The 26677-nt window shown below is 46.4% G+C and overlaps 2 protein-coding genes across 3 annotated transcripts in view; both read right to left on the bottom strand.

The window, feature by feature from the left end:
- Positions 1–6823, bottom strand: part of RPH3AL (rabphilin 3A like (without C2 domains)) — a 262037-nt gene extending 255214 nt beyond the window's left edge. The window contains exon 1 of the mRNA XM_029611428.1: positions 6724–6823. The gene's annotated coding sequence lies outside the window, so the exon portion shown is untranslated. The remainder of the gene's footprint in view (positions 1–6723) is intronic.
- Positions 386–12468, bottom strand: RFLNB (refilin B). Of its 2 annotated transcripts, none has more exons than XM_029611456.1 (3): positions 12050–12468; positions 6724–6821; positions 386–5674 (listed from the first exon to the last, which is right to left on the bottom strand). In XM_029611456.1, the coding sequence occupies exons 1-3, from the start codon at positions 12209–12211 to the stop codon at positions 5344–5346; spliced, it is 591 nt and encodes a 196-aa protein (XP_029467316.1). In that variant the 5' UTR covers positions 12212–12468; the 3' UTR covers positions 386–5343. The 2 variants fall into 2 exon arrangements, with proteins under 2 accessions (XP_029467316.1, XP_029467317.1); XM_029611457.1 differs by lacking the exon at positions 12050–12468 and adding an exon at positions 11820–12009.
- Positions 12469–26677: the final 14209 nt, after the last annotated feature.

Raw genomic sequence — 26677 nt, 5'->3', positions numbered from 1 at the left:
GTAAAGCTAGCGTGTCAAACGCGGGTTAACAGTGCGCTCTGCCCGAGTGCACTGTACTGTATCGGCCTGTCAGTTTGCTGTAGGCACTTTAGGAAAATGTTTCTAAGATGTTATGAGTGTGTGGGTGCTTACTGTGTGATGGTCTGGCTACAGACTTTTGGTACATGAAGGAACAAGCTAGCCTGGAAGCTTCCTGTGACCATTCACCTACCCAGTCCAAGGTCACAGTTAATTCTCTGTGGATTACTTCAGCTGCTGTAGAGCCTTTACTTTTACTGTCACAAATTAAGCATTCTAAAAATATACTCAAATGTGTGTGTAGTTTTTTTTTTCCAAGTAATTTATGATTCAGTAGATGGAAAAGAAATTCAGCAAATAAACCAAGGTCATGGTAGAGACATCGAAAAAAGTGTTTTGGCTTTGTACATTGTGTTACCCAGATCTAAAACATTAACAAGCACAATAAGGGCAAAATCTTCCACAGCTACCAAAGAAATACTGAAAAAGAGTCCCCCACTTTTATAGAATAACTTAGATTCTTCCTTTAAAAAAAACAAAACATTGTTTTGTTTTGACTTCAGGCTGATTTCTTGTTTAAATAAAATAAAATTGAGAAAGTTTAAAGGTTGTTTTTTTCTGAACACATAAGTTATAATCAATTTCTCTTCTCCCATAGTAGATATTGTGAGAAATGGCTTGAGTGCCACAGCCTGGCTTTCTTCTACAATGCAAGACCTCCCTTCCAGCACCCACTAAGACAGTAGAAGTTGAGGAAAAGGTAAAAGCTGAATAAGCAGGAGAGCAAAGCTTTGACTTAATCTGCTTGTTCTGTGCATAAGGTGGAGCATCTTCGCAGAATGCCAGACTGTAACTGGCCTAAGGTTCTTTCCAAACTGTATGTAAACAGCTAGTTCTCGAGAACAAATCCCTTCCCTTGCTGCATTCGTTGCATCTCCTCTTGCCTGTTCTAAAATCATTCACCTCTGCCCTTTCCCCACACTCCATCAGTCTGTTGCCATTCTTGAACAGGCCTCTTCTGTCCTCCCTGTTGTATCCTCCATGCACTCACTTTCACTGCTTCATCCCCTCCTGATATTGCAAAATGAGTTCAGAGCTTCTCCCATGTCTCCCTTTTCCAGCTTAGCACCTGAACTGCTCGAGTGGCAGGGAGCTCCTGTACATCTCTTGTTGCCTCATTTTTCTTGTACCACGCAGGCACTGAACATAATTAAAACAGAGAGAGCTGTTTTAATATTTTATCCATGAGCGAAAGTGACACCTACCTTGCTTTGTACGGCTTGTTCCAAGTTTAACTGGAATATGTGCCACAGGGGGAGCCCTCTTATGGCATTAGGGTCATATATCCTTTCATTTAGGATGAGCAGTTTACCCAAGGAGAGTGCAATAACTTACACTGGAGATCATGTAACTCCAAAGCAAATCAACTAGCAAGAGCAGTGCATGGTACCTAGGGTCACTAACGTGTGCAGCTCAAGATGAAGAAGTGGATTTACTCCTGGTTTTGCTTCATTGTTTGTATGCCATTGTCGTTCTGATTTCCTATTTTAGATCAGTCACGGTCTGATGCAAGCTGGTGGTGGCACTGAAGCATGGTTACCCTTTAAAGGCCTGCACTCACAAATACCGGCGGTTATGTGGGTGGCTGGGTCCTGTGCACGTTTTCTAAGGAGGGGGTGGGGGTGTAGGCTAGATGGGGCAATGGCCATTAGCTGCTGGCCCGGGGAAGCGCACGCCGGCACACAGAAACGTAACGAAGTAAAACAAATTTGGGGTAGGTAGGTTGGGGTTAGGGGGCAGGAAGGTTAGGCAGGGGTGTAGGGAAGTTCCCTTCTAGTCTGCTCCTTAATTGGTTCGGACTGGGATGGAACGGGGGGAGTCCTGATTGCATGCGCCTGTTATAAAATTGGCGCATCCATGTGCGCATGCCAGGAACTGCGCGTGCATGGATGCACGCGCAGTTCCTTTTAAAATCAGCCCCTAAGACTGTAGTTGCTGAGCCTGCAATGGGGCAGAAACAGGAGTGGAGCAGCATCTTTTGAGCTGACCTGGTGAGGTAGCGCCTTTAAGCGTATTTAGTTCTTCATTCCGTATAAGCCACGCAGCCCCATTCTGTGAGGTCTGTTCCTTGTAATGTCACCTCTCAAACTGAAGCAATCAAATACCAGACCTGAGCATAGCACCTGCTGCAGCCGCAGTCAAAGCCAAGCGCTCCGTTTCTTCTTGTAGTCCTGGAAGGCGTCTGATGTGGGTGCCAGCTCTGGGTGCGGTATTGAGCTGACTTCTTCACTACATCCAGGCAGGAGTGATTTGTATTGACGTTTGACACCCCCCCCCCAGCTCATTTTGAAGAGTTGGTTCCTATTACGAGCTTCCTTCTTGGTGTTATTTCTGATTTTTAAACAGCAAAATTAAACTTTCTCGGCATTTTACTTTTGAAAGCATTGAGCACTGTGAGATGTTTCCCGGACAGGTCCCTCCTCCGCAAGAAGATGTTCTGAAAGTCTGGTTGCCTGTGCCAGCCCAGGCGGCGGGGGAGGGGGTGGACGCTGCAGAGGAGGGAGCAGGTCTCGTCAGTTAAAGGGGCTGCCGGCGGGGAGTGCTCTAGTCTGCTCACCCATTAAAGCAGCAGTCCCGGGCAGAATTGCAACCATTTCCCATAGCGTTTTCATGTATTTCTCTGGTTTTATTTATTTATTTTTACTTTTCTCACGACTGGCCTGCATCAGGCTTTTCTACAATTGTAATGTGTCTGACCAATGAAAGAAAGCCTCTCTTGCTCATTGTCTCCTGCCTTCTTGTTCTACCTACTCTGTTTTCCTGGCTCTAGGAATCCACAACCGTCCGGGCTTAAATTGTAGCTGAGAGAAAGGTACTGCTGCAATCTCAGCCCAGCCCCTGCATAGTATATCAAAATGGCAACAACTAATGCTTACACAATATGGACAGCTCAAATGCTGTGGGGGGGGGGGGGGGGGTGCAGTTATCTGTCATGAAATGAACTTTCTCCCCCAAGGCATGACCTTTTGGTTTTTATTTTTTCTCTGCTCGGGCTATTCTCAGTGGCAGTAGCAGAATCTGTGCCACAGAGGTAGTCATTTATGTAGGGGTGAGAAGACAGCTCCATGTCCAGGCTGAGCCAGTCCTGCCTTTACTGCACTGCATCCAGGGAGATGGGGTTGTGGCTTCCCTAAGCCTGTCTGCCTTTGACCTGGAGCCCTATGGCCACCTTACCTTTTAAGCTGAAACAATAGTCCATGCTGCTCCTCAGCACCCTGGGCCTAGAGCTACCCAGACAGCTGCAGAAACAGAGAGACAGACACACACACACAGACAGACGAGGGCTTCTGCAAAATGCCACAACTCTGAAATTAATTACAAAAAAATCATCAGTCACTGTGAACCTAGAAAGTGCCTTGTTGGGTCAGACTAAGATCCATCAAGCCCAGAATCCTGTCTCCGACAGTGGCCAGTCCAAGTCACAAGTACCTGGCAGTTCCCCCAATAGTTGACTTAGTCCTTGTATCTCATTCCCAGGGAAAAGCGCTGGCTTTACCAAGTCTCCCCTGATAATAACTGTTTATGGACTTTTTCTTCAAGAACTTATCCAAGATGAAAATTGAAAAAGATGATGAGCAGCATTAAGGACCAACGTTAAACATACTAAGTGGTGCAGAGTTGCTTTAAAATATAATAAAAGAAAAGTGCTTAAAATATAATTTGGGATATTCTAGCACCGGTTTAAGCTTAGGAATCTCTATGCTCATCTATGGAAAATGTTAGAGAAAGGGAAAGGAGAAATCCAGACTGGGTAGAGCAGACCCAGAAAATCTCAGTAGACCCTCTCTGCTGGTCTACTGAGATTTTCAGTACTTGATATTCGTGCTTACACCTACGTGCACTCGCACACACGCAAATAATGTGAGAGGTCAATTCTCCTGCTAAACGTGCAGAAAACATAAGCACTCGCCATACAGGGTCAAGCCCAGTATCCTGTTTCCAACAGTGGCCAGTCCAGGTCACAAGTACCTGGCAGGATCCCAAGGGGTAAAATAAATCCCACGCTGCTAACAAAGAGTCTGCACGTTTGGCTGCATGCACGCCGCAGCATGACTTCCTCCTGCTGCTGAAAGATTTACATCTTAAGTTCCCAGCTCATCAGAAGTGTGCCTGGCAGGGACTGGCTTTCCTCCTGCTGAGGGATGTTTTCGCCTTGCTGTCTTTCCTTTTTTAAGCCTCATCTCAAAACGCACCTCCAAAGCCTCCAATCCAGTAACGAGCATCTCTTCGTTAGAAGGGACAGCAGCCATGGCCGGGCCTTTCTCTCTCTCTCTCTTTCCCTGCCTCCCATTAGCGTGGGCTCAGTCAAGAAGTTGCAGGGCCAGGGGTCGGGTGATGATGGAGGTTGGGTGGGGGAAGTTGCTTCTTCCTTTACTAATCTGAGGAGTGACAAGGTAGAGGCCGGGAGAGGGAAGTGAATGAGCAGACTTCGTCCAGGCAGGGGTCTTGGTTTGGAGACGAGCGATGGCAAATTCAGACTGGAGGATCTCCGGATGGAGAACTTAAGCTTCTGCACTTTGGAACACCTGAGTAAGGGCAGAGGAAGAAGGGATCTGAAAGCCCCCGCGTGCTCAGACCTAATTCCACTTGGTTCTGTGCATTTTACCTCTTTAGAGACAAAAATATAGAATGAGGTGGCAGGTGAGGCCCATCCAGTCTGCCCCAATTTGCTAGCTTTTGTAGTGCCAGAGGCCCCTTGTCGATCTCCGCCCTTAGCCATTTTAGTGACAAGACTTCACTGTGAATGTTTAGACTGGAATTACTTTTCAAAAAAAAAATTTTTTTTTTTCCAATTAAAGTCACGTTGTCCGAAAAAGCACAATCATAGGTTCTCCCTTTCACCCCCTGACTTTCCACAGCTTCTTGGAATGTTGGTAACACCAAAAGAAAAAGAAATTATTTGTTATCTCAGCCAATGTCAGGGACAAGAAATATACCTTTGTTAGCCGAGTCCTTACTTTGACCCTTCCTCCCTGATTTCCGTCTGCTGGCTGCAGTAAAAGCAGCTGTAATGAGAGCAGATATCTGCGGTCACCTTGGAGAGCCAGAGCTCTGCGCAGGACTTGAACGCCGAGGATCCTGGTGCCCTAGGCCTGGGGACAGGAGGGGGCTGAGGGGATGGGGACAGAATGAGTCCAGATTCTGGGAAGGCTCGAGGGACCTTCTGCTAGCATTGCCCCATCCCATGCCACCCCATTTTATCAAGATGGAAAAGCTAAGGGCAGTCGTGGGCCTGAATCATGCCAGCGTAGCATGGTCCTAAAGTCAGTAGTCGTCCGGGAAACAGTCGTTGCTCGGGAAGTCTGTGGCTTCCAGCTCCACGCTGCACAAGAAGCGCCTCAGGGACTTCCTGCAGTTGTAATCCAGCGTGGTGGTGTAGATGGTTTTGGGGTGCTTGGGGTAGACGATGGTGGTGCTCACAAACCGGGAGGGCCTGTTCCGGGGCTCCAGATGCAGTTCCGCTCTGTAACTGCGCCAGGTGCAGTCGGGGACGCAGAAGACCGTCTGACTGCAGGACGAAATCCCTAAGCCCACCGGCAGGAAGATGTTGTCAATGAAATGCTTGTCAGAATCGTACTTAATGGATGAGGTATACCTGAAAGAAAGAGACCAGACTGTAACCATCCAGTGAAATATGTTTCTTTGGTTTTTTTTTTAATGAGCTTTAAGTAAAAGATGCGCACTGTGTCCAAGAAGAGTGACTCTGCTCCTCCAAGCCTAGCAGTGTCACTCCCTTTTGCCTTCTCTCCCCAGGAAAGCCAGTAGCAGTCTCCACATCTATAAGGAGCAGGAAGCAATCCCAGCAAGGTTCCTTTCGGCAGCTGCTGCCCTCTTCCTGCAAATTAAACATGACCGCCCTGATGTAGGAGCAGCTGAGAGAGTGGGATGCAATGTAAATAATAAAAAAAGCACTCGGATGAAAGTTTTATTTGTCTTTAAACTTTACTTCCAGTTCTACTCTGCTTTTTAAGCATTTGATGGTATGCAATAACGGCACATGCTTCTCATGGCAGAGGTTTCTGGATTGCTGCTTAACTTGGCAGGCCAGACTGTTTGTTCAGGGAGGTGAGAGAGGCCTCACACACACCCAGTACTATATCACCTGCTCTATGGAACAATACATCCTTAAAGAAAATTCTTATCTCTTAACTATTGACTTTCTCAAGGCTGCCTTGTGACATTAAAACAGAAAAATTCCATTCCTAACAAGGAGAAATGTGTTTAAAATTAAATTCCTTTGTTTCTAATTCGAGCGGGGCCGGTCTTTTAGTTGGAATCTGAATGTAACAGGTGAGAGGAAGTGCACATACACTGTAAAAAAAAAAAATGAAAGAATTAAAATATGGCTTCCCTGTTTCTTGACACTATCAGTTGCTCTTATCCCTTATTCTCTTTCCTTTTTTAAATGCCTGTGCTTGCACTGGTTTGTGCTCTGAAATGAGCACCACTGTATTGCTCCCCTAGCCCAAGCTGCGCACATGTCACCAATGGGAGCAACTTTCTCTGATAAGGATCACCACAATACCAGGATCTCATGGTCACTAAGCGTACTGAGAAAGTTTTCAGAAGGGGGACAATCTAAATCATTTACTTCTGCTAATTTGTCTGTTAAGGAAAAATAAAAGAGAGACGCTGTCCTCTTACCTGATTTCTTTTGGTGGTAAAGGGTCAAGTTCCACTCCTTCTCCAAAGGATAACAGGCACAGTCTAGGGGTCCCCGGTGTGGGCGAGAGGGGCGAACTCTGAGACACACAAACAACAATAGGAACATTATAGCAACTCCAAGCAGCGGAAACGTACACGCAGTAGGCATGTAAAGCAAGGCAGAATGATGGCCAGTCCAGAGGTACTTCTCACCCACAAGGTTTTGCACCAGTTCATTCAAAGAGGAAGCCCCTGTGACTTATTCCCACTGAAAGCTGCCAATGGATGCAAAGTACCCCGCTTTTTCCATACGTGATAACGCACGTAGAGTTGAAATTGTGATCTGTGTGCGTTATTTACCGCCCCCCCCGGGAATGCCTGCCCCCAGGTACCACTAAAAGTACAAGCCCTGCAGAACGAGGCTCCTGCTTTTAGCTCAGTCCTCAGACACTCAATTTACTCTCCTAAATCACTACTTACCCACATAAACAGCTTTGGAAATTATCCCCTAGATTTAACACAGGAATTAAATCCTTCTTTGTTCTGAAAACACGGAGAAGTAAATGTGTTTCCAAGTTTCAGCAATGTGAATCTTAGTAGACTACAAAAACTTGTACTGAATCAAGAAAACAGATGTAGCACACGGAGCTCTGGGCACCCACAAAGGTCCTTTTTTTATTTTTTTTTTTTATTAGATGACTGTAAGGCTGAAGGAAGGAAGTCAATGCACCACAATTTATTTTTTTCTTCCCCCCCCCCCCCCCCCTAATGTATCACAATCCAAGATCCTGGCTTTCTCCAGAATGAACACAGGTCCTACAACTCTGCACTACAAGTTTAGTCCAGAATAGGCCATGAGGAGAGGTGAATGGACATTAACATCTGTACATCAGCATCACACCGAAGCTGAGCTTTTGTTGAATTGCAGGTCCCCTCCCTGGACTCTATAAAAGAACTGCTAAATCATATTGTATCATAAGAGCATGCTGGGACTTGTGTGCGATAGTTACAGTCCTGAAAATATCAATCGAGGACGTCTTGCTGCATTTGCAAGCATTTAGGACTCATATCTCCACCTTGTACATATAATGGATCCCATGGTTGAGAGCGCGGGATGTAAAAGCCATTTCCTGGGCAGTTCCTGGCAGAAAGGCACATTACAGTCTGCATTCTCACAGGGAAAGACCACACCCCGTGGCGCTTTCATGCATACAGGAAGAATGCACACACTTGGCACTTTACACTTCAAATGCCACATATCCCATATTGTTTCACTCTCATGAGACACAGCAAGAAACATGACAGCAAAAGTGATTTAAACCCAAAAAAGCCCCACAACAGCCATGTTAAGTGTTAGGGTGACAGAGCAGCAGATCAAAACACATGGGAAATAATAGTGGAGTGGTTGGATGTCAAGGCCCCCTGTTGCTACCCATAAAGTAGCCCACATTCAGGCCGATTCGGTAAAGTCCGTGGGAGAGCGGACGAACGCCCGCTCTCCCGGCGCGCGCATCAGCCAGTGGCTGGTGCAAGCGATTCAGTATTCAAATGAGGCCCGGCGGTAGAAACGGGCAAAAGGAGGCACTAGGGACACTAGTGCGTCCCTAGCGCCTCCTTTTAGCCCAGAGCAGCGGCTGCCAGCGGGTTTGACAGCTGACGCTCAATTTTGCCAGGGTCGGTTCTCGAACCCACTGACAGCCACGGGCTCGGAAACCAGACGCCGGCAAAATTGAGCGTCCGGTTTTCGGCCCGACAGCCGCTGGCCCATTTTACTTTTTTTTTTTTTTTTTTACTTTTTTTACCCTTCGGGACTTCCGACTTAATATCGCCATGATATTAAGTCAGAGGGTGCCGGCAGAAACTAGAGCCTACCTTTGGGTAGGCGCTAATTTCTGAAAGTAAAATGTGCGGCTTGGCTGCACATTTTACTTTCTGTATCGCGCGGGAATAACTAATAGGGCCGTCAACATGAATTTGCATGTTGAGGACACTATTAGGTGTCGCGGGTTGGACGCGCGTTTTCCGCCCCTTACTGAATAAGGGGTAAGGGAAAACGCACGTCCAATGGCGGGTTAACCGTGCGCTCCATTGGAGCGCTCCATTGGAGCGCACTGTACTGTATCAGCCTATTTATGAGCAGATAAGAAATGGACACTTTATATAGAAGCAACTCTCAGAATTTGGCTTTTTTTTTGTGTTGGGGGTGGGGTGGGGGGACGACACTGGCAACAAGACTATGTTGTGCCAAAAAGCTCCAGAGATAGCTGCAGGATGATTCACTCTGGCAGACCATAGAAAACAGCTACAGCTGCCAAAGAGGAAGAGCCTGGGAAAACTTTCATAGTATACAGTAAAATAAGTGGGGAATATGCTTTTAATAACATGTGTGTATATATATTGGGGCGGATTTTAAAACCTGCGTGCGGGCGCAGATTTGTTCGTGCAACCCGGCGCGAACAAATCTACACCCGATTTTATAACATACACGCGCAGCTGTGCGCCTATGTTATAAAATCCAGGGTCGGCGAGCGCAAGAGGGTGTGCAATTGTGCGACTTGTGCGCGCCGAGCCGCACAGCCTGCCTCGGAGGGAACTTTCCTTCCGCCCCCCCCCCCCAGCACCTTCCCCTCCCTTCCCCTACCTAACCCGCCCCCCAGCCCTACCTAGAACCCCCCCTTACCTTTGTTGAAGAAGTTACGCGTGCCAGCTGCGGCCGGCCCGCGATCCCAGGCACAGCGGCAAATGGCCACTGTGCCTGGAGGCTCAGGCCATGCCCCGCCCCCAGACCGCCCATTCCCCGCCCCTTTTTGCAAGCCCCGGGACATACGCGCGTCCCAGGGCTTGCGCGTGCCGCCGAGCCTATACAAAATAGGCTCGGCGCGCGCAGGGTTTTTTTTTAAGGTTTACGCGCGTAATTTACGTGCGTAACCCTTTTAAAATCTGCCCCATTGTGCGCAAAACTTTAGACACCCCTGATCAAACTGTGTATTTGACAGAAGCCGACACAACATCTACACGGTACAAAGTTTAACATGACCCTTTATGCAATTTTTAGTTCAAAAATACTATTTATTCGATGATTTTATCAGATTGAAAAACTGATATGACGTGCAAACGTTTGTACACCCTTCCAGTTGATTCATTATTTCTTTTTTTTTTTTAAGTTGTTAATAAGACCCAAAAATTGATTGGTTCATTAGGCCTTCAATTAGGTGAAGACAATTCCGGGATGGAACAAATACTCTGACTCTTCTAACCTCTCAGATTGTGATTGTTATTCTGGAGTACTTTCAATAATCATGGGCTCCTCTAAGCAGCAGTATGAGCATTTGAAAATTAAGGTAATTCATTCTTACAAATCAGAGGAAGGCCATAAAAAAAATCCTAAATGCTTCCATACAGAAATTTCAACTGACAGAAACATTGTTAAGAAATTAAAGTTACATGGAATTGTTAACATCAAGGCAAGATCTATAAGACCAAGAAAAATCTCTGATAGAACTGCCCCAAAACTGATCAGACCTGCAAAACAGAACCCACACTTGCTGAAAAGTTTAGCTGGCACTGAAATAGTTGTCTCCAGGTCTACAAGGTACAGTATTGCTTACACAGCAATGTTCTGCAAGGGAGAGATGTCAGAAGGACATTTCTATGACCCCCATCACTAATGTCATCATACAAAGACTGCAAAACAAAACTTTGATAAACCTGAAATTTTTTTTAACATATTCTAGAAGCTACTATGTCATAGTCAGTGAAGAAATTAAAGCTGGAAATTTTAGCAAGGCAACAATGGAAACATACCTCAAAATCAACCATGAAGAACTTACAAGGAAAGAAAGATGAAGGTTTTAAAATGGCCTTCACAGTCTCCAGATTTAAATATTTCGACAATACCACAGGTCTGGCTTAAGGAAACACATAGCCAGACTTTTACTGTAGCTGGCCCAAAACTCTAGAATGACTTATCTGATGATATAAAATCAGTTATCGATTATCAGTTTTTTAGGAAGAAGTTGAAAAAAAAATTTTTTAAAGCAGTTTATAATGTTTAAACTTTTATTTTCATACAGCTAAGGATACGTCTGAGTTAGGAGAGTTTTGCAAGAAGAGGAAAAATATTCTTAGCTGTTTGGAAACGTATTTCCCAAGAGAAAATTTCAAAGTACTGGCTGAAAGGGTGCACAAACTTTAGCACATGTCATAGTCACTTTTTAAAATTAATTTCAATCTGTTAAAGTCAACAAATAAATTGTAATTTTGTATTATAAACTGCAGAAAGATATCATATTTAACTTTATGCCATGTCTATGTTTTTGACATACGCCACTTTGCATGACTTGTCCGGTATAAGTGGGATATAAAATCTTTTAAATAAATAAAATCAATAAGTGGTTTTCTCTTTGCATTCAGAGATTCATCGAAACCTACAATTTGACCAGGGTTGTTTCAACATTTGTATACAACTGACTATACATAACATGCCTCCCATAACGAACTGCAAAGGCAGCGCATGTTTAACCCCATATTGTTCTTTAGTTCACCACAAGTATTGATGAGGCTTACATTTACCAGTGCACAACTGGGAAGTGTTTTTTGTTTGTTTGTTTTTTTAATTATTATTATATCCTCTGCTGTGCTTTGCAAATAACTGCAGAGAAAAAGGGTGTAGGTTTCCATCCTAGTCCTAATTCCAAAATGTATACACGGTCTGAGCACCCCCACTGGCACTGCCAGCTAGAAATAAGTAAGTTCCCCAGAAGACAGAGCTGGGAGAATAACCAAACCATGAACTGGCAGGTAGATGAACAAAAACCAACAATCTCTTTTCACTACAAGAAGTTTCCTTTTACAATGACATTTGCCAGTAATGGAATCCTGAACGTCAATATTGTTGTTGGGTTTTTTTTAATAGCCCAAGGTAAAGTTTTTGCAAGTTACAGAATACTCGGATGTGGTTTTCACAGATCCACTAGTCGCATTCCAGTTTCCCTGGGGTGCGAAAGGCTGGCCGGACTGGAAAACCAGTTGAGGAGTCGATGCATTGATTCCCTCCAGCCCCAGCACGTTCAGCCAGCTCTGCTGCATGCATTTACCTCTCCAGCCAAACCGCTGCAGGGCGCCAGCCCGGATCTGGCCTCTTCCCACCTGTCTGCAAGCCCCATGGCGACTGAGAGCAGGGCAGAGCCTGATCCTCTAAGTACCTGCCAAGGGTCCAAAGGGTGCACCGCACCGCACCCTCCCCAACCCCTGCCAGAAAGGGACCTGAGGCGAGCGCTGGCCCTGGGCCAGCGCCCGCGGCAGGGGGCGATCGCGTCCTACTCACCTCCGGGCCCCCACCGGCCCGCGCACCTGCCGAGGGCAGGAGCCAGTTAGCGGGGGACGGGCTGGGGGGCAGCCCGGAGTCCGGACTGTCCAGCACCCGCTCGCCTTTCTTCTTGACGTCCAGCGGATCGGGCACGTCGTGCAGGTTCAGCCCGCCCACCATGGCCGCCCGGCTGCGGAGCTCCAGATGTGCGCCCAGCGGTGGCTGCCGCGCGCAGACCTCAGCCCGTGCCAGCGCCCGGAGGAGGGAGAAGGGGGGAGGGGTCCCCCCCCCCAGCCCAGCCCGCAGGAGGGGGAGGAGAGAAGGATCTCGGATGCCTTCTAACGCCGAACTGGAGTCGAGGGCAGACAGTCACATAGTTTCAAGTCCGTTCTCTCCTCCCCTCCCCTCCCTCCCTTCTTCAGAATAAAACGGCAGGGCCTGAGGGTAAAGCAGATCTACTTTCATTTATTTTTGTGTGCGGATTTGAAATGGCCTTTCCATAAGAAAAAAAATGCGCAAGGCCATTTACAAAGCAACGAAAAACTCCCAATATAAACGTCTCCGATTCAGAAAGCAGATCCGCTCTCTGGGCTCAGGGTCCCGGTCACCGTCCTAGTGCTGGGGATCACCGGGTTGCTTGCTGCAGGTTGCGAGACGTTTATTGAAGCAATGTAAGAATTACTCAAGAAGAGGATCTTGTTATCGATCGATTGATTGATTGATTGATCGATTTGACGTATATTCCTCTTTTCCACACTTCAAAAGCAGAATTACATTCAGACACTGTAAGTATTTCCTGTGAGGTGAGTCAGCTCCAGACTGCACGGTTCCTCTTTCAGATGTCACCAGTACTGGCCTTGTACCAGGATCCCACCGCGGGTATCGCTCGCTCTGTGACAGGGAAATAGCTTGGGCCCCTTCACATCACGTTTTCCCGGGCGCTCTGCGTGGCTCTGCCCGCCTGCATCAGCCACAGAACCTGCTAATTAATTGCCCTACGGCCACTGTCCGATTGCCGCGGTGTGGATGCCGGACGTCCATGTCCCCCCGCATCAGGCCAAGGCCGGACAAACCATCTGCCCTGCGCTGTCAAGGACACGGCCCCCATCGCTTTCCTGCTGAAGAGTTTTCAAAACTCTGCAGCAAGTCACGTGGCACATTTGATCATTTTGCATACACCTGCAATTTAAATTCTTTTTTTTTGTTGTTTCCGGTTTTTACTTTATGCACACATACTGTCATTTTTCTGACACTTCGCTGCCCATTTATTCGGTTCTTTATTAGAGGGGAAAATAGATTTTAGTGATTGAGGCTGGGGAGGAAGGAGGGGGAGGGCGGGTCTGGGAATGGGGAGAGAGGAGGGAAATGAAGAAGGAATCTTAGGCAGGAGATGCGGGCAGATAAGGGTTAGAGAAGGGCAGGAGGAGGAGAGGATGGAGAATAAGGAAAGGGAATGAGAGGAGGGAGGGAGGGAGAGGGATCAGGAGTGGGGGAAAATCGGGGAGGAGGAGATTGGAAGAAAGGGAAGATTGGGGAGGGGGGGAGGAGAGAAGGAAGAAAGCCACAGCCCCTCCCTCCATCACACCCCATCCCCTCTTCCCCTTATCCAGCCCTCCAAAGCCCCATTTGATGCCCTCCAAAGCCCCATTTGATCCCCTCCTTCACCCCCCCCCCCTGCGCACCATTCAGGCCTGGCAGGGGAGGAGGGAGGGGTGTTTAGGCTGTTTCAAAGTGATAGGAGCCGGTGAAGGGATACGGGTGGAGTAGGAGAAGGGTAGATAGATTGCAGCATCCACTGCTACAAATATTTCTCTTTCCAGGCCTGGCAGGGGGGAAGAGGGGAAATTCTCTGTCCACTGCCACCAATACTTTTGAAAAGGTCCCCAGTCTTCCGTGGCAACTTGGCCAGGACTGGCAAATTCCATGGCAAGGACAGAATTGTATGGTCCTTACCACGGCCGCACAATTGCAGGAAACGTCCCTGTTTAATAAGAACATCCAAGTGTAACCGGATGTATCCTACACTGGCAGCAGCTCAGTGATTATAGTGGGCTGTGAGCCAGGGAAGCCAGGATTCAAGTCCCACTGCTGCTCCTTGTGACCCTTGGGCAAGTTACTTCACCCTCCATTGCCTCAGGTACAAACTTAGATTGTGAGCCTTCCGAGGACAGGAAATACCCACAGCACCTCAATGTAATCTGCTCTGAAGTATCACCAAAGCTAGAATATAAACTCTGGCCAGAAGCTTTCAGGCATGTTGGAAGTGTTAAACAGAGCAGGGGCAATAGCTCTGGCTAACTGACAGCATACCCTGGCTTAAGAGTGAGGTTCATGCCGGCTGTGTACGAAATGTGATTAATCAAGATCAGTAAATAATAATACAAAATCAACTTGGAGAAACTGCTCTCCTCCCAAATATTTACATAGAGCACAGTCAGAAAAGACAAGCACAAATGTAATATTTTATAGTAAGTGCCTGCTCAATGTACTCCAGTTACGTATTTGCAACATTTTACAAACAAGAAAATACAGTGATACCAGAACTTCATCAGCAAAGGCTACAGGCAGCCCCTTCTTAGTTAGCAGTGAATTAATACCCAGAAGTAACTTTAATGGCATCTGCAAGAAATCTCACCATATGCACTTAGATCAGGGCTGGCCATCCCCAGTCCTCTAGAGCCACAAACAGGCCTGGTTTTCAGAATATCCCCAATGAATATGCATGAGAGAGATTTGCATACAATGGAGGCAGTGCATGCAAACGTATCTCACAAGAATTCATTGTGGATATCCGGAAAACTGCACTGGATAGGTGTACCCCAAGGAATGGACGGAGAAGCACTGATCTATCTATCTATAAGGTTGTGTTGGTCAGTTAGTCACACTGTCATGTCTGTCTGTGGCCACACAGTGGCGCCCAGACCAATGGAAGGTGCACTGTATGAAGACAACATGCACTGAGTCTGTCAGGCTCCCACATACACACACAGACACCCAGGCTCTTTTCTGAATTTATTGCATTAAAACAATATTTATCTTTTACACTTTTGTTTGATTTTGAACATTTACATTGATTGTGAATCAGACAACCTGAGCAACACTGGGTAAAAGGAGCCGAAAACACGGCTCTTCAAAAACGCATACAACCTAAACCTGACTCTATTAGAAGAAATGAGCCTCTAAATTAACACTTAATGAATTAAACAATCAATTCCCACTCAGATACACTCAGCCTGAGGTGAAGAACAATTATTTATGCATTCTCTACATCATGTACTATTCCTCTTTCAAGTCTTGACCAGAGTTATGAATGTATTGAACTGATCCTTGGATGTACAGGTCATGTACTATTCCTCTTTCAAGTATTGACCAGAGTTATGAATGTATTGAACTGATCCTTGGATGTACAGACCCACATTATGAATGTCTCCTCAAACTCTCGAATAGCCGTGATCTATGCGTGTCTCTTGTGAACAGCTGTGATCTTTATTAGGAATGACGGTATATAAAATGCTTAAATAAATAAATAAATAATATGCTCTGTCACAAAAGCCCTGTCTCTCACACTCCTGCAGGCAGGCACAGGCACTGGCAGGCACACACACAAAGTCTTATATACTGTCAATGTAGTTTTTAGAGAGGCTCTCTAAGTTTCTATATGCTTTCTGCTCATTACTTAATACAATACAATATATATTTTCCCTTTTGATTAAAAAATGTATAGCTGTTATGGACCAGACAACCTGAGCAACACTGGGCGATTTTCGCTAGTTGTATGCAAAGTTGCCAATTCCATGTGAAAAAGAACTTGGAAATTTGACTTCTTATTAGCTGTCAGGGTTTTGCCTGCTATGTAGCCTCCCCTCCACCAGAGGTCCTCGATGAGCCTTGCTCACAGCTACCCTAGTCACCTCCTCGCTGATCACCTGATGCCTCAGGCCCAGCCCTACTTAACCTAGCTTGTCCAGTTGCTCAGTGCCTCTCCATGGAGTTTGCCTCAGCTCCCTGGTTGGCCAGCCTTGCTTGTGTCCTAACCGGGCCTCCTGCCTTGCTCTGCAGCCTATCTTGGCTCCCTGTCTTGTTTTGTAACTGTCTAGGCTCTTCTACTTTGCTCAGTAGCCTACTGGGCCTATCCATCTCCTGCCTTGTGGCCTCTGGGTCTATTAGGGTCACCTTGCCCAGTCTTGTGCCCTGTTGGGCTTGTTTGCTATTGCCTGTCATTGTTCGGTCCTTGTCCTGTCCAGTTCAGCACCTTCTCTGTTTCCCAGGCCTTGGCCCTGGTTCAAGCCCTGCCTGGAGGTGACTCCCAGCCAGTACCTGACCTGTTTGAATCCAGCTCCAGCCATGATGTTTGCTAGAAGGAAAGTCTTATCAGCCCCCACAACTCATGTGCTCAACCTGTGGGGGAGGGGGTTGGTTAGGCAGAAGAACACCTCTAGTCCTATGTCACTTCTGTGGGGGTGCTCCTCGATTCCAGTCTGCCAGACCATGACATTAGCATCATGAAGCTGTGGAATTTGGTGGTGAGGAATGGAGTCAAGGCTAGTAGTAGAACTGGATTTTAAAAGGTTTTGGACAAGTTTCAGGACAACAGGTCCCTTAATTATTGGCCAGGAAGACCTGAGAATCACTTCTTGAACTTCAGGGGAAGGATCTCCTCATCAAGATCTTCCAGGCAGGACCAGCACATCCTATTAAGCGAACTAGGCAGTCGCCTTGGGCGTCGACCATTAGGGGGCACCAAAGAGCAGTCATGAGGGGCCGCGAGCAGAGCCCATCCTGCTCGCAGCAAAAAGGAGTAGAGATGTGGCAGGCTGCAAGCACTGCCCATCCTGTTTGTGGCCCAGAGAAGCACACACTCCGCAGGCACAAATGAGGTAGGAGTTGGGGCTGAGAGCGGGGGGGCGCACAAGGCAGAAGGTTTGCCTAGGGCGCCTAATACCCTTGCACTGGCCCTGCTTCCAGGTACCTCCAAGTGCCCTGGACTAGCCATTGTTGGCTAGTGGATGCTGGGCTCTATAAACCATTGATCTAACACACTACAGCACTTCTTATGTTCTTATGCACAGGATGCTGGGCTCGATGGTCCCTGGGTCTGACCCAGCATATTAAGTCTTATACAGGAGGCTGGGCACAATGCACGGCCTTTATATTCTTATACAGGAGGCTGGGCTCAAGGGACTTTGGTCTGACTCAGCACCACACTTATGTTCTTATTCCTTGGTAGGGCCTGGGAGAGGCGAGGAAACATTTCTGCCCACTTGCAGTGGCAAAGAGATGAATATAATATTTGTTAGCTGAATCCTTCTTGAATTATCAGAGAAAGTGCATTGAGGGTTTTTGCTAGACAGAAAGTCTACGTTGACAGGCAAATCAAGCACTTTGAGGGTATAGTAATGTGCATTTTGGCCTTCTCTATACAATACGACTGGGCATAAACGCTTACAAAGAATTCATCTGTGGAACAGAGGTCTCACTCAAAGGCATCTATGAACTCCACCTCATGTTCTGGTGGGAACTCCTGCTATTTCCTTAAGGAATTTGCCTTCTTTGAAGAAATGCTAAGGATATTTGTCTCCATGAATGAAAATAGGAAGGGCTGGATCCTCAGCATTCCTTGTACAGGCAAAAGAAGCAGAATTCCCTCCTCTACCCTGCAGCTGGTGGCTCAGCATATATGAACTGCGCTTGCTCAAATAGCTCTGTATAGTCAACAAACTCCAATTTAAAGCCACAGTTTCCCATCTCCCAAAATAGAAAACACGGCACCCTCATTTTTTGGAGCAAGATGCACTCCACGGCTAAAACACTAAAGAGCTAGAATTGAATATTCCAACAACTGTCTTGCAAGCAACTTTATGTACGACTGCCTGTATACTGGTCAATGTTCTTGTATTTAGGACAAAGGGTATTAACCTTTACCCTGCTTGGTTAGTGTTCTCCTGCAAACCCTCAGCACATGTTCTTTTATAAACTGAGTGATTTTGTCAATAATAGTCTGGGGGGTGCTTCTGCTAAATCATCCAGAGTAGGCAGATATCAGCATCATGAAATATGCATTAAAAGGAAACCATCAGTTTGATGAAATGTCCCAGGGTTATTTCTCGCCTCTTATGCATGGCTCGTGCCCAATAAGGCACATTTCTAATTCTTCCGACAGAAGAGCAGTCAGATCACTGTCCCCTCTAGACTCACCAGCAATTTCGAGCCTGTGGCTGTTCCTGCAATCAGACTGTAGGTCCTTGTCTGGAAGGGAGTATGTTCTGCTGAAAAGTCAGTTTGTGAAATGTGAGAGGGAAAGCTCTTGATTTACAAGCTGCGTAAGTGTCAGGGATGATTTATGCAGCACAGAATTAAAGTATATTTAATATTGGTGGTTGCAAGCCATAGTAACATAGTGAATGACAGCAGATAAAAGTCCAAAATGGTCCATCCAGTCTGCTCAGCAAGGTTTTATTTTTTTTAAAGGGTAGTAGCAACTACCGGTCTATGCAGGCTGCCCCCCAAGCTTTCTGTTAAGGATAATAGCAACTGCCGCTCTGTGCAGGTTACCTCCATGACTTCTGTTAAGGGTAATAGCAACTTTTGCTCCATGCAGGCTGCCCAATGCCTTCTATTAAGGGTAAGGGCAACTGCCACTCCATGCAGATTACCCCTAAGTCTTCTGTTAAGGGTAATAGCAACTGCTACTCCATGCATGTTATCGCCAAGCCTTTTGTTAAGGATAATAGCAACTGCCACTTGGTGCAGGCTACCCCCAATGTAAACTTTTGGTATCTCGCTCCTTGTCTCCTTTCAATCTTACAATTCTACCTCTGATTTTCTTCCTCTCTCAGATATAACTGAAAAAATGTTTTGTCACCATGCTTCACCTCTTTGGCAATCTTTTCTTCTGCTCATGCTTTCACCATTCTGATTTCTTTTCTGGTTTCTTTCAGCGTCACCAGATATTCTTTCCCGTGTGCCTTTTTTTTTTTGCATCCCTTCGTACAGCCCAAAAAGAAACATGCATCCTGCGACTGTAACAGGTAAAACACACTTATCTTCTCCCCCTAAAGTAATACTGTCCCATCAGTCTCTCTCACTGTAGGCCGGACCCCCACGATCTCAGTCTATTAAAATACTTGGGTTTCCTGTGGATGAACTGGGAAGGTGCCAATTTGCCTTTGCTATGCCTTCTCCTCTAATTAAACTCCTGTAGGCAGAGGGAAGGGAGACAGAGACCATGCCCTTGTCAGAAAGCAGGATCTTTAATATGCATTTCACACTGGGTGGGCTGCATCAGGCATGAAGCAGGACATCACTGCCTCTGCCTGTACTCATGTCAAGACTTCAATAAGGACTGAACAAATTTCACCCAAAGGAATCTTCAGCAAAACTAATGAAAATATTTGTACAGCGGAATTAAGTCGTTCCGCTGTGTAAGTTAATGTGTGCCATATGCTAGAACAGTATTTTATCTTGTGCAAACCTCAGGAAGGACACCATGCTGAATCTGCATCTCCTGCCCCTGTACCTGTTTCAGATGTTGGCCAGTCTAGAGGTTTGTTAGGGTTGTAAAGGTTTCGGATCCATAAATTCCCGCAGAAGCATCCCTGAGGAATACATTCCTCCAGGCCTGGCTTTAGCACAGAAACTGTGCTAATTGCTTTACTGGGTGACCTTGGGCTGTTGAAGGAGAAAGGAGTTCTGGTTTCCCGTTACAGCTTCATCTGCATTTGATTTGGTGTAGCTCATACCTCTCGCTTGATGAGGCTGTTATAAGCAATGCTGATGTAAGGGGGAGAGCAGCTGAAGGCTTTTGCCTCTTTTCTTTGGTGATCATCTGTCAAAGGTTTGGTCCTTCCATTGTGGCGCATCCCAGGGTTTCTTTTTCAGGGCTGCACCCCATTATAAGAGGTTGGGGTTTTGTGCAGATGTCATCCAAATCCTTTCATCACTGGAGGGTCCCTCTAGAAAGGGCTTTTCACTCCTTGGACCAGTGTTTCCCAACCTTTTCACGCCCAAGGTACACCTACATTGAGCAAAATGTTGCATGGCATAGCAGCCTCCACAGAGCAGGCAGCAAGGACATGAAGAAGAGCTAGGGAAGCACTAAAGGTCTCACCGGTCTCTCTTACAAATGTGGGAGAGAAGGAGCAGCGATATGACCATCTCCCTATATATACACAACTGCAGGAAAAGGGAGAAGCTGGTGAGGGCGAGCAGCTGGCCTGATTAGTTACCTTGATAGCTGCACGTGACTGCCAGATCTCTTCCGCTGTGCTGCTCCCGATACTCAAGAATTAGTGCCCACTGTCCCCATCTCACTCAGGGAATAAGACAGAGGCTGGAAGGACTCAATGTAGGAGGCTCAGCAAGGGGAAGATGAGGTGGTGCTGTCTTCAAGGTATGAGCTACACAAAGCGGGGCCTAGCTGTTCATGCCCTACATGCTGCTCATTAATTGGCACACTATGGAGCTCGAGCAGAAACTAGGAAGAGGAGGTATGCATGGTTGCACATGTTCTCAGAAAGGAGCTCCTACATGTTCAAAAGCCACTGCTTGTGTTCCTGCAAAGGGCTGAGAGCAGAGCCCAGGTGCTGGTCTGGATCTGGGGAGCAGGCAGTGGTGATTTTTTAACGTGTTCAGATTTGAAGGCACACTGGTTGGGAAACCCTGCCTTGGAGAAAGGTTTTTCACGATTAGTAACTAACTGCAGATGGGCCGGCAGACTAAAACAAAGCTATTATGGGTTGGAAGACCTGCTATGCCAGCATCCGGCTCTTGCCCAAAAGTTAAAGATGTTTGCCTCTCTCCTGGGCAGGAGGTTATCACGGACTCTTTGTAGCGTATTTGGGTCTGCTGCGGCCTTGGAACAGTCCAGGAACACAAAGAGACTTGCCTAGTCCAGCTCTGGTGTAAGGGTTTATTTACAGTGCTTTACACTTACAGAAAGAAAATAATGGCTCACCTTGCGTCAGGTAAAGATACTCTGTACAAATATACTGGGAGGTCCTACCAGCTCCCTAGGGCCTCTTCAAGCTTTCTAGGCCTGAGTTCTGATGGTAGGGCGAAGGGATCTCCTTTCACCCAGAATCCCTTGCAGCGTTCTGCCTTAAGGAAGACTGGGTTAGAAACCTGAAGTGGGCTCCTTAAGGTAGAATGAGGGCGCTGTTGGTACACTCCGTCACACTCTTCTTTATCGAGGAGGGAGCAGGTAAATTCTGTAGGTGCAAAAGCTCTCATTAATTTACCCTTAGTCAGGCAATTGCATCAATTTTTGCATCAGGCAGAACCTGAGAGCAATGATCCTATGCAATCTCAATTACTGCAATGCAGTATTATCTGGGGCTTTCGACAAGGAGAGGTTTCCCTGCTTTAGAGTCCTGCTGTTAAAATCATTAGGGAACACAGGAGACAGGAAAGTGTCAGCCCCCCTGCTCAGAGTTCTCTACTGGTTGCCTTCTGAGCTGTGCGGGGACTAGGACACGTTACCTCGCTCATCAAATTCAGCAGCCTGGGCCCACACCATCTTTATGTTCGAGCCAAGATTTGTTTGTCATCACCCTCATTAAGGAGCAGTGAAATAAACTCATTTTTGGCTAAGGCTCCACGGCTGTGGATCTTGTTACTTCTAGAGCTGAAATCTGAGATTAGCTACCTCATGTGTTGCAAGTCCCTGAAAACCTGGCTGTTTACAGTTTAGATTTATAGCACTGGCCTTTTGGCAGGGTGGGGGATATTTTCTTTTAATATTATCAGAGGAGACTTGAGGGTTTTTGAGGTTTCTTGGAATTGGTGGATCTTTTAAAGGAATGATCTCTGGGTCACTTAATCGGGTATGGGGAGGGTTTTTATTTTTGTTCAGTATGGGTATAAAGTTGCCTGCATTTATATTAACCTGTATGATTTTGATGTATGTTTGTTAGGCCGCTTTACACTTCTCTTAGGTGATTATGATTGACAATGGGTGGTACCAAGAGGGGTCCTATTGATTTGTATATTACCCACCTTCGGCACGGGGGGGGGGGGGGGGGGGGCCTACTCCTGGAAAAGCAGAGTACAAGTGCCAAATGTAATTAAATGGAAGAGAGTCACTGTATTTACCCACACTGTTAATCTCTGGACATCCACATCCTCCCCACGTCTCACCAGACAGCAGCCATTCTGCCACCTGCTGCTCTTGGAGACAGGATCCCGCTCTAGATGGGCCACTTCGGTCTGAGCCAGTTTTGGGCAGCTTTTCAATGCCAAAAATCAATGAACACAGATTAGCGTCAAAAAGTGTCATTTGATAACTGTAGAAAATGGTTTCCAAATGGTGGGCTTTCCTGCTAGGATTTAGCATTCTTCCGCCCAAGGGGCTTGCTGTTTTCCAGACAGATATGAGGAATTACAAAATTGCTGCATTCCTCTGAAATAGTTAAACCTTGCCCTGGAGCAACTGTCTCACATTGCCAATCAACCTGGTTTTACTGTACTCCTCTAATCTAGACCATGTGTGCTAAGGATGACTTTTTATTCAAGGCATAACGTCTGGTCCCAGTGTCGCTTTTGATATGTACACCATGATATGCCAAGCATGAAATGCCTAACCCTGCTTCTGCTTTCCCTTCACAAAGGCCACTGTACTTCGTCCTGGAAGGGACTGAGCCGAACGAGTACTCTTGTAACTTGAGCTAGGAAGTCCTGACTCAGCCCATGAGTATCATTTGCAGATTGTGTGTTGTCTTTTAAAAATCTCCCCATGCAAGTAATTGCATGTTAGTGGCAGACAGTCTTCCTGCTTCCAAAACACTTATCACCCAAGCTTTATTACTGAATTAAACAATAATATCCAACACTGAAGACTGCACAGATCTTGGTATTTCTCGTGTTGAAATCGCAGCATGATCAATTCAGTTTCAGATCTGTTGGAGGCAAATGAAAATCCAGGAGCCACTCAGGAACTTCATTTGGACACGAGCAGGCCGCTTCGTTTTGGCTAAGATGTAATTCAGGCTCCGAGTCATAAGCTGAGGAAGGTCCCATCTTGAGCTTTTGGTGGAGACTGAAAACCTAAACCATATAGAGAGTTAAAGGCCCTGACACCTGAGCTCACGGGGGAGAATATGATGTTAAGACCCTTGCCAAAGCAGGATTATACTTTCTGCTTTAAAAAGCAAAACAAAAAAAAAAAAGTTAAATAAACCCAACTTATTATTGCTATGGTGACAAGGACTTCTAATGATTTTTTAAATTAAAACGGTAGAAAACTTTGACAATCCCAGATTTGCTGGGCGTCTGACGGTTAGCTGCAAAGGTTTGGGAATATCAAACTTGCTGCAATGGGCATAGCAAGAAAAGTTTACCTGCAGTGAAATACATCAAGGAAGAAGAACCAGCTGATGTCACGTGTCAGAGCTATCCATTCAAGCAGTCCAGAAAAATCACCAGCAGGTCTTCACATAAGGTGATCAGATAGCGGAGCAGTAACTCCGTCTTACACCTCACTTCAGTGAGGATGGTTCCAGTAGCTACAGAACTGTGAATAAAACAGCAGATCCCACTACCATCCAGGCGCTGAAGAGGCAATACCCTTTCAGGGTGGTCACCACATCCCTCAAGTATTTAGAGGTGCATATAGGGTCCAATACGAAGGACCTCTTTCATTTAAACTATACCCCGCTAGTCAATAATATTAAAAGGGACCTCCAAACCTGGGATCGGGACCCACATTCTTGGCTGGGGCGCGTCGCTATTGTTAAAATGAATGTGGTACCCAGGTTCCTGTACCTTTTCAACACTCTACCGATTTATATCAGTTCAGCTATCCTGCACTCCTGGCAAAGAATTTTGTTTGACTTCATATGGCACAGGTGCCCGCCCAGGGTTTCTCGACGTCTCCTGTACCAACCACGGGACAGGGATGGCTCGGGGATGCCCAACCTGGACTGGTATTATGTCGCCGCGCAGCTCACTGCTATTACAGATATGCACAGGCAGAGCACGGCAAAACAATGGGTAATTTTTGAGGAACACTTGAACGGGGGAATGCCCCCGGCAACCATGATTTGGCAACCTCGACATACATGGTTGATTCCCCATCAGACCTTGCCGCCATCTTTACATACAACCATGACGTTGTGGTCAAGGTGGAAAGAGCACTTGGTGGGCAAGAGGATCTATTTTTATTCCACCCGTATCCATCACCTAGCTCAGTTTCCAATGGGGCGAGACAATAGAACTTTTAGAGAGTGGCAATCTAAAGGTCTCACCAACTTTCACCATTTCCTAAGCGGAGGGTCCCCCATGACATGGGCAGACATGCAACCAATACACAAGCTACCCAATCGGGACTTTTTGGCTGGATGCCAGATTAATCATTTTCTACACACACCTCAGGTATTATCTTCACTGCATCAGGGTAAAACACTTATGGAACATTATTGTGATGCAATTGATACCAAGAAAGGTATGATTTCGAAGTTGTATGCTTTAATGCTTGGTAGAGAGCTCCCACCTTTTCCACATGTCAAACCCTGGGAGGCAGACCTGGGACGTGCATTGAGGGTGGACGAATGGGAACAGATTTATTTGACTGCTCGTAAGTGCTCTGTGTCTGCCTCTTTGCAAGAAACTTGTTATAAGTTACTCACCCGCTGGTATCTCACCCCGCATGCCTTATACCAGAGATATGCCCATATAAGTGCCTTGTGCTGGAGAGGTTGTGGACAATGTGGTACCTTTATCCATATGTGGTGGGAGTTTGAACATGCACAATTACTGTGGAAAGAGGTTGCTACATGGACTGAAAGTATCCTGGGAATCCAAGATGTTCAGGATGCTGGTTTTATGCTCCTTCATCTTTCTCCCCCGGCTATCAATAAGGACCACACCTTGTTTTGTCATCAGGTCTTTATTGCGATGAGGATGGCTATTGCAGTTTTGGAAGCGGACAGAGACACCCACACTTCGTTTGGTACAAAGGAAAGTACATTTTTATTGTAAAACTTGGGCACTGAGTCATGTACCGCTGAGGTACATGACTCAGTGCCCACGTTTCAGGCCGTTTGGCATCCCTTTATCAACTGGGAGAAGCATCAAGCAACCCTGTAACATCACTTCCTTTTGGACCTCATACCAATAGTAGTCTCCTGACGCCCTGGATGACTACAATCCCATGTTCCATTTCACTGTTCGGAATCTCTTGCTGGTCCTGGACTATTCCACTGGAATACAATGAATGAGCTCATGTATGGGGGGAGGGAGGGGGGATAAGGATTTGAGTTATTTGAGTTATCTGACTTGTTTGTTCATTTGCTATGATAGCCATGCTTGATGAAGACTGTTGCTTTGGTTTAAGTCTGCAGCGTGGTTTTTGTTACTAGTTGTTACATGCTCAATAAAATTGTACATTGAAAAAAAAAAACCCCCAGCAATTCATCCAAGCTGTGCAAAATCTGGGAAGGGGAAAAAGGAAGGTATGAGTAAGAAAAAGCAAAACAGAGCTCTCTGGTCTCCACATCAGAGGTTTAGTTTTTTCATACCATTTCTTTATTGAGAATTGAAAAACTAGAGAGAGGAAAGTGATTTTAAAATTTCACTCCAGTACGCAAGGTCTAACAGGTCTAAATTTGTCTTAGGTTTTGTGTGAGTGCCTGTAACAACTCTTCTCTTGCTCCTGAGGACAATGGAAGTGCATCCGACACCAGTCCAGTGCTTTGCCTCTTTGCATTGCCTGCAATTATATAATCCACAGCATACAGAGAAAACAGCATCTAGGATAACTGCTTCTGTTCCCACAGTGTAAAAATGAAGACTGAATAAACTAAAGGTATAAAAAGGGATGCTGGATGCTGCCACATAAAAAGTGCAGGAATCGTACAGCAGTACCCTCGGAGTGATCTCACGGTGGCACCAGTCATGCCCCCATGTTTTCATACAGTGTAGGGAGGGGAACCTCCTCCTTCCTGCATTGTGGGCTGCACTTCAGCTCTCAGCTACTGCTTATTCCTGGTTGTGAGCAAGGTGGCCTGGATCTAGTATCCTGGCTTGGCCACAGTCACGAGGCAGGACGCTGGGCTCTATGGCCCTTTGGTCTGACCCAGTGTGGCATTTGTGATGCTATGTTTGTGTTGGGATGTTCCCAGTGAGAGCACAAGTGCAGGTGTAGACCGGAATGAAAGAAAGAAAAAAGTTGGAAGGGACCCGGAGATGTTCTTAAGATATGTGCAGGTCAAACCAGATGAACTTCCAGTCACTTTGGAACAGGCAACCAATCAGATTACTGGGCTGACTTAACCCTTCCAAAACCCCAGCTGCTAACTGCATCGTTTGCATGTTCTGCCAAAGCAGGACTGCTCTGCTCCGCCCCCACACCACCCAGACGAGCACTGTGCATTTTTATATCAAGCAAAGAACTAGGGAAAATAAGGTTGGGAGCAGAGATTAGGCACTAAGTTCCTGAATCCAGTGGCCGACGACACCCCCCAGTCATCAAAACAACCTCAGGAACCTGACACGCTCAAACCAGTTCATCCAGAAAGCACTTCCAACATCCCAACAGAACCATATGAGAAAGTGGTTTTAAGAGTTACTACATGAGAGAAAGAAAAACCATCCAGTGGGAGGAAGCATAGGACGACATGGAACACCCTGAAGAAGAGTCACAGATAGCAAGAG

This window comes from Rhinatrema bivittatum, chromosome 8 (assembly GCF_901001135.1).
Source record: "Rhinatrema bivittatum chromosome 8, aRhiBiv1.1, whole genome shotgun sequence".
Lineage (NCBI taxonomy): Eukaryota > Metazoa > Chordata > Amphibia > Gymnophiona > Rhinatrematidae > Rhinatrema > Rhinatrema bivittatum.
The sequence above is the reverse complement of the archived record's forward strand: the minus strand, read 5'-3'. Positions and strand labels throughout refer to the sequence as shown.

Bases quoted from the DNA above. Each gene is read 5' to 3' on its own strand.
- RFLNB (XM_029611456.1), bottom strand. From the start codon at position 12,211: ATGGTGGGCGGGCTGAACCTGCACGACGTGCCCGATCCGCTGGACGTC. The intron at 6,822-12,049 runs GTGAGTAGGACG...TGTGTGTCTCAG, and splicing joins GGGCCGGTGGGGGCCCGGAG to AGTTCGCCCCTCTCGCCCAC. The intron at 5,675-6,723 runs GTAAGAGGACAG...TCTTTCTTTCAG, and splicing joins TTACCACCAAAAGAAATCAG to GTATACCTCATCCATTAAGT.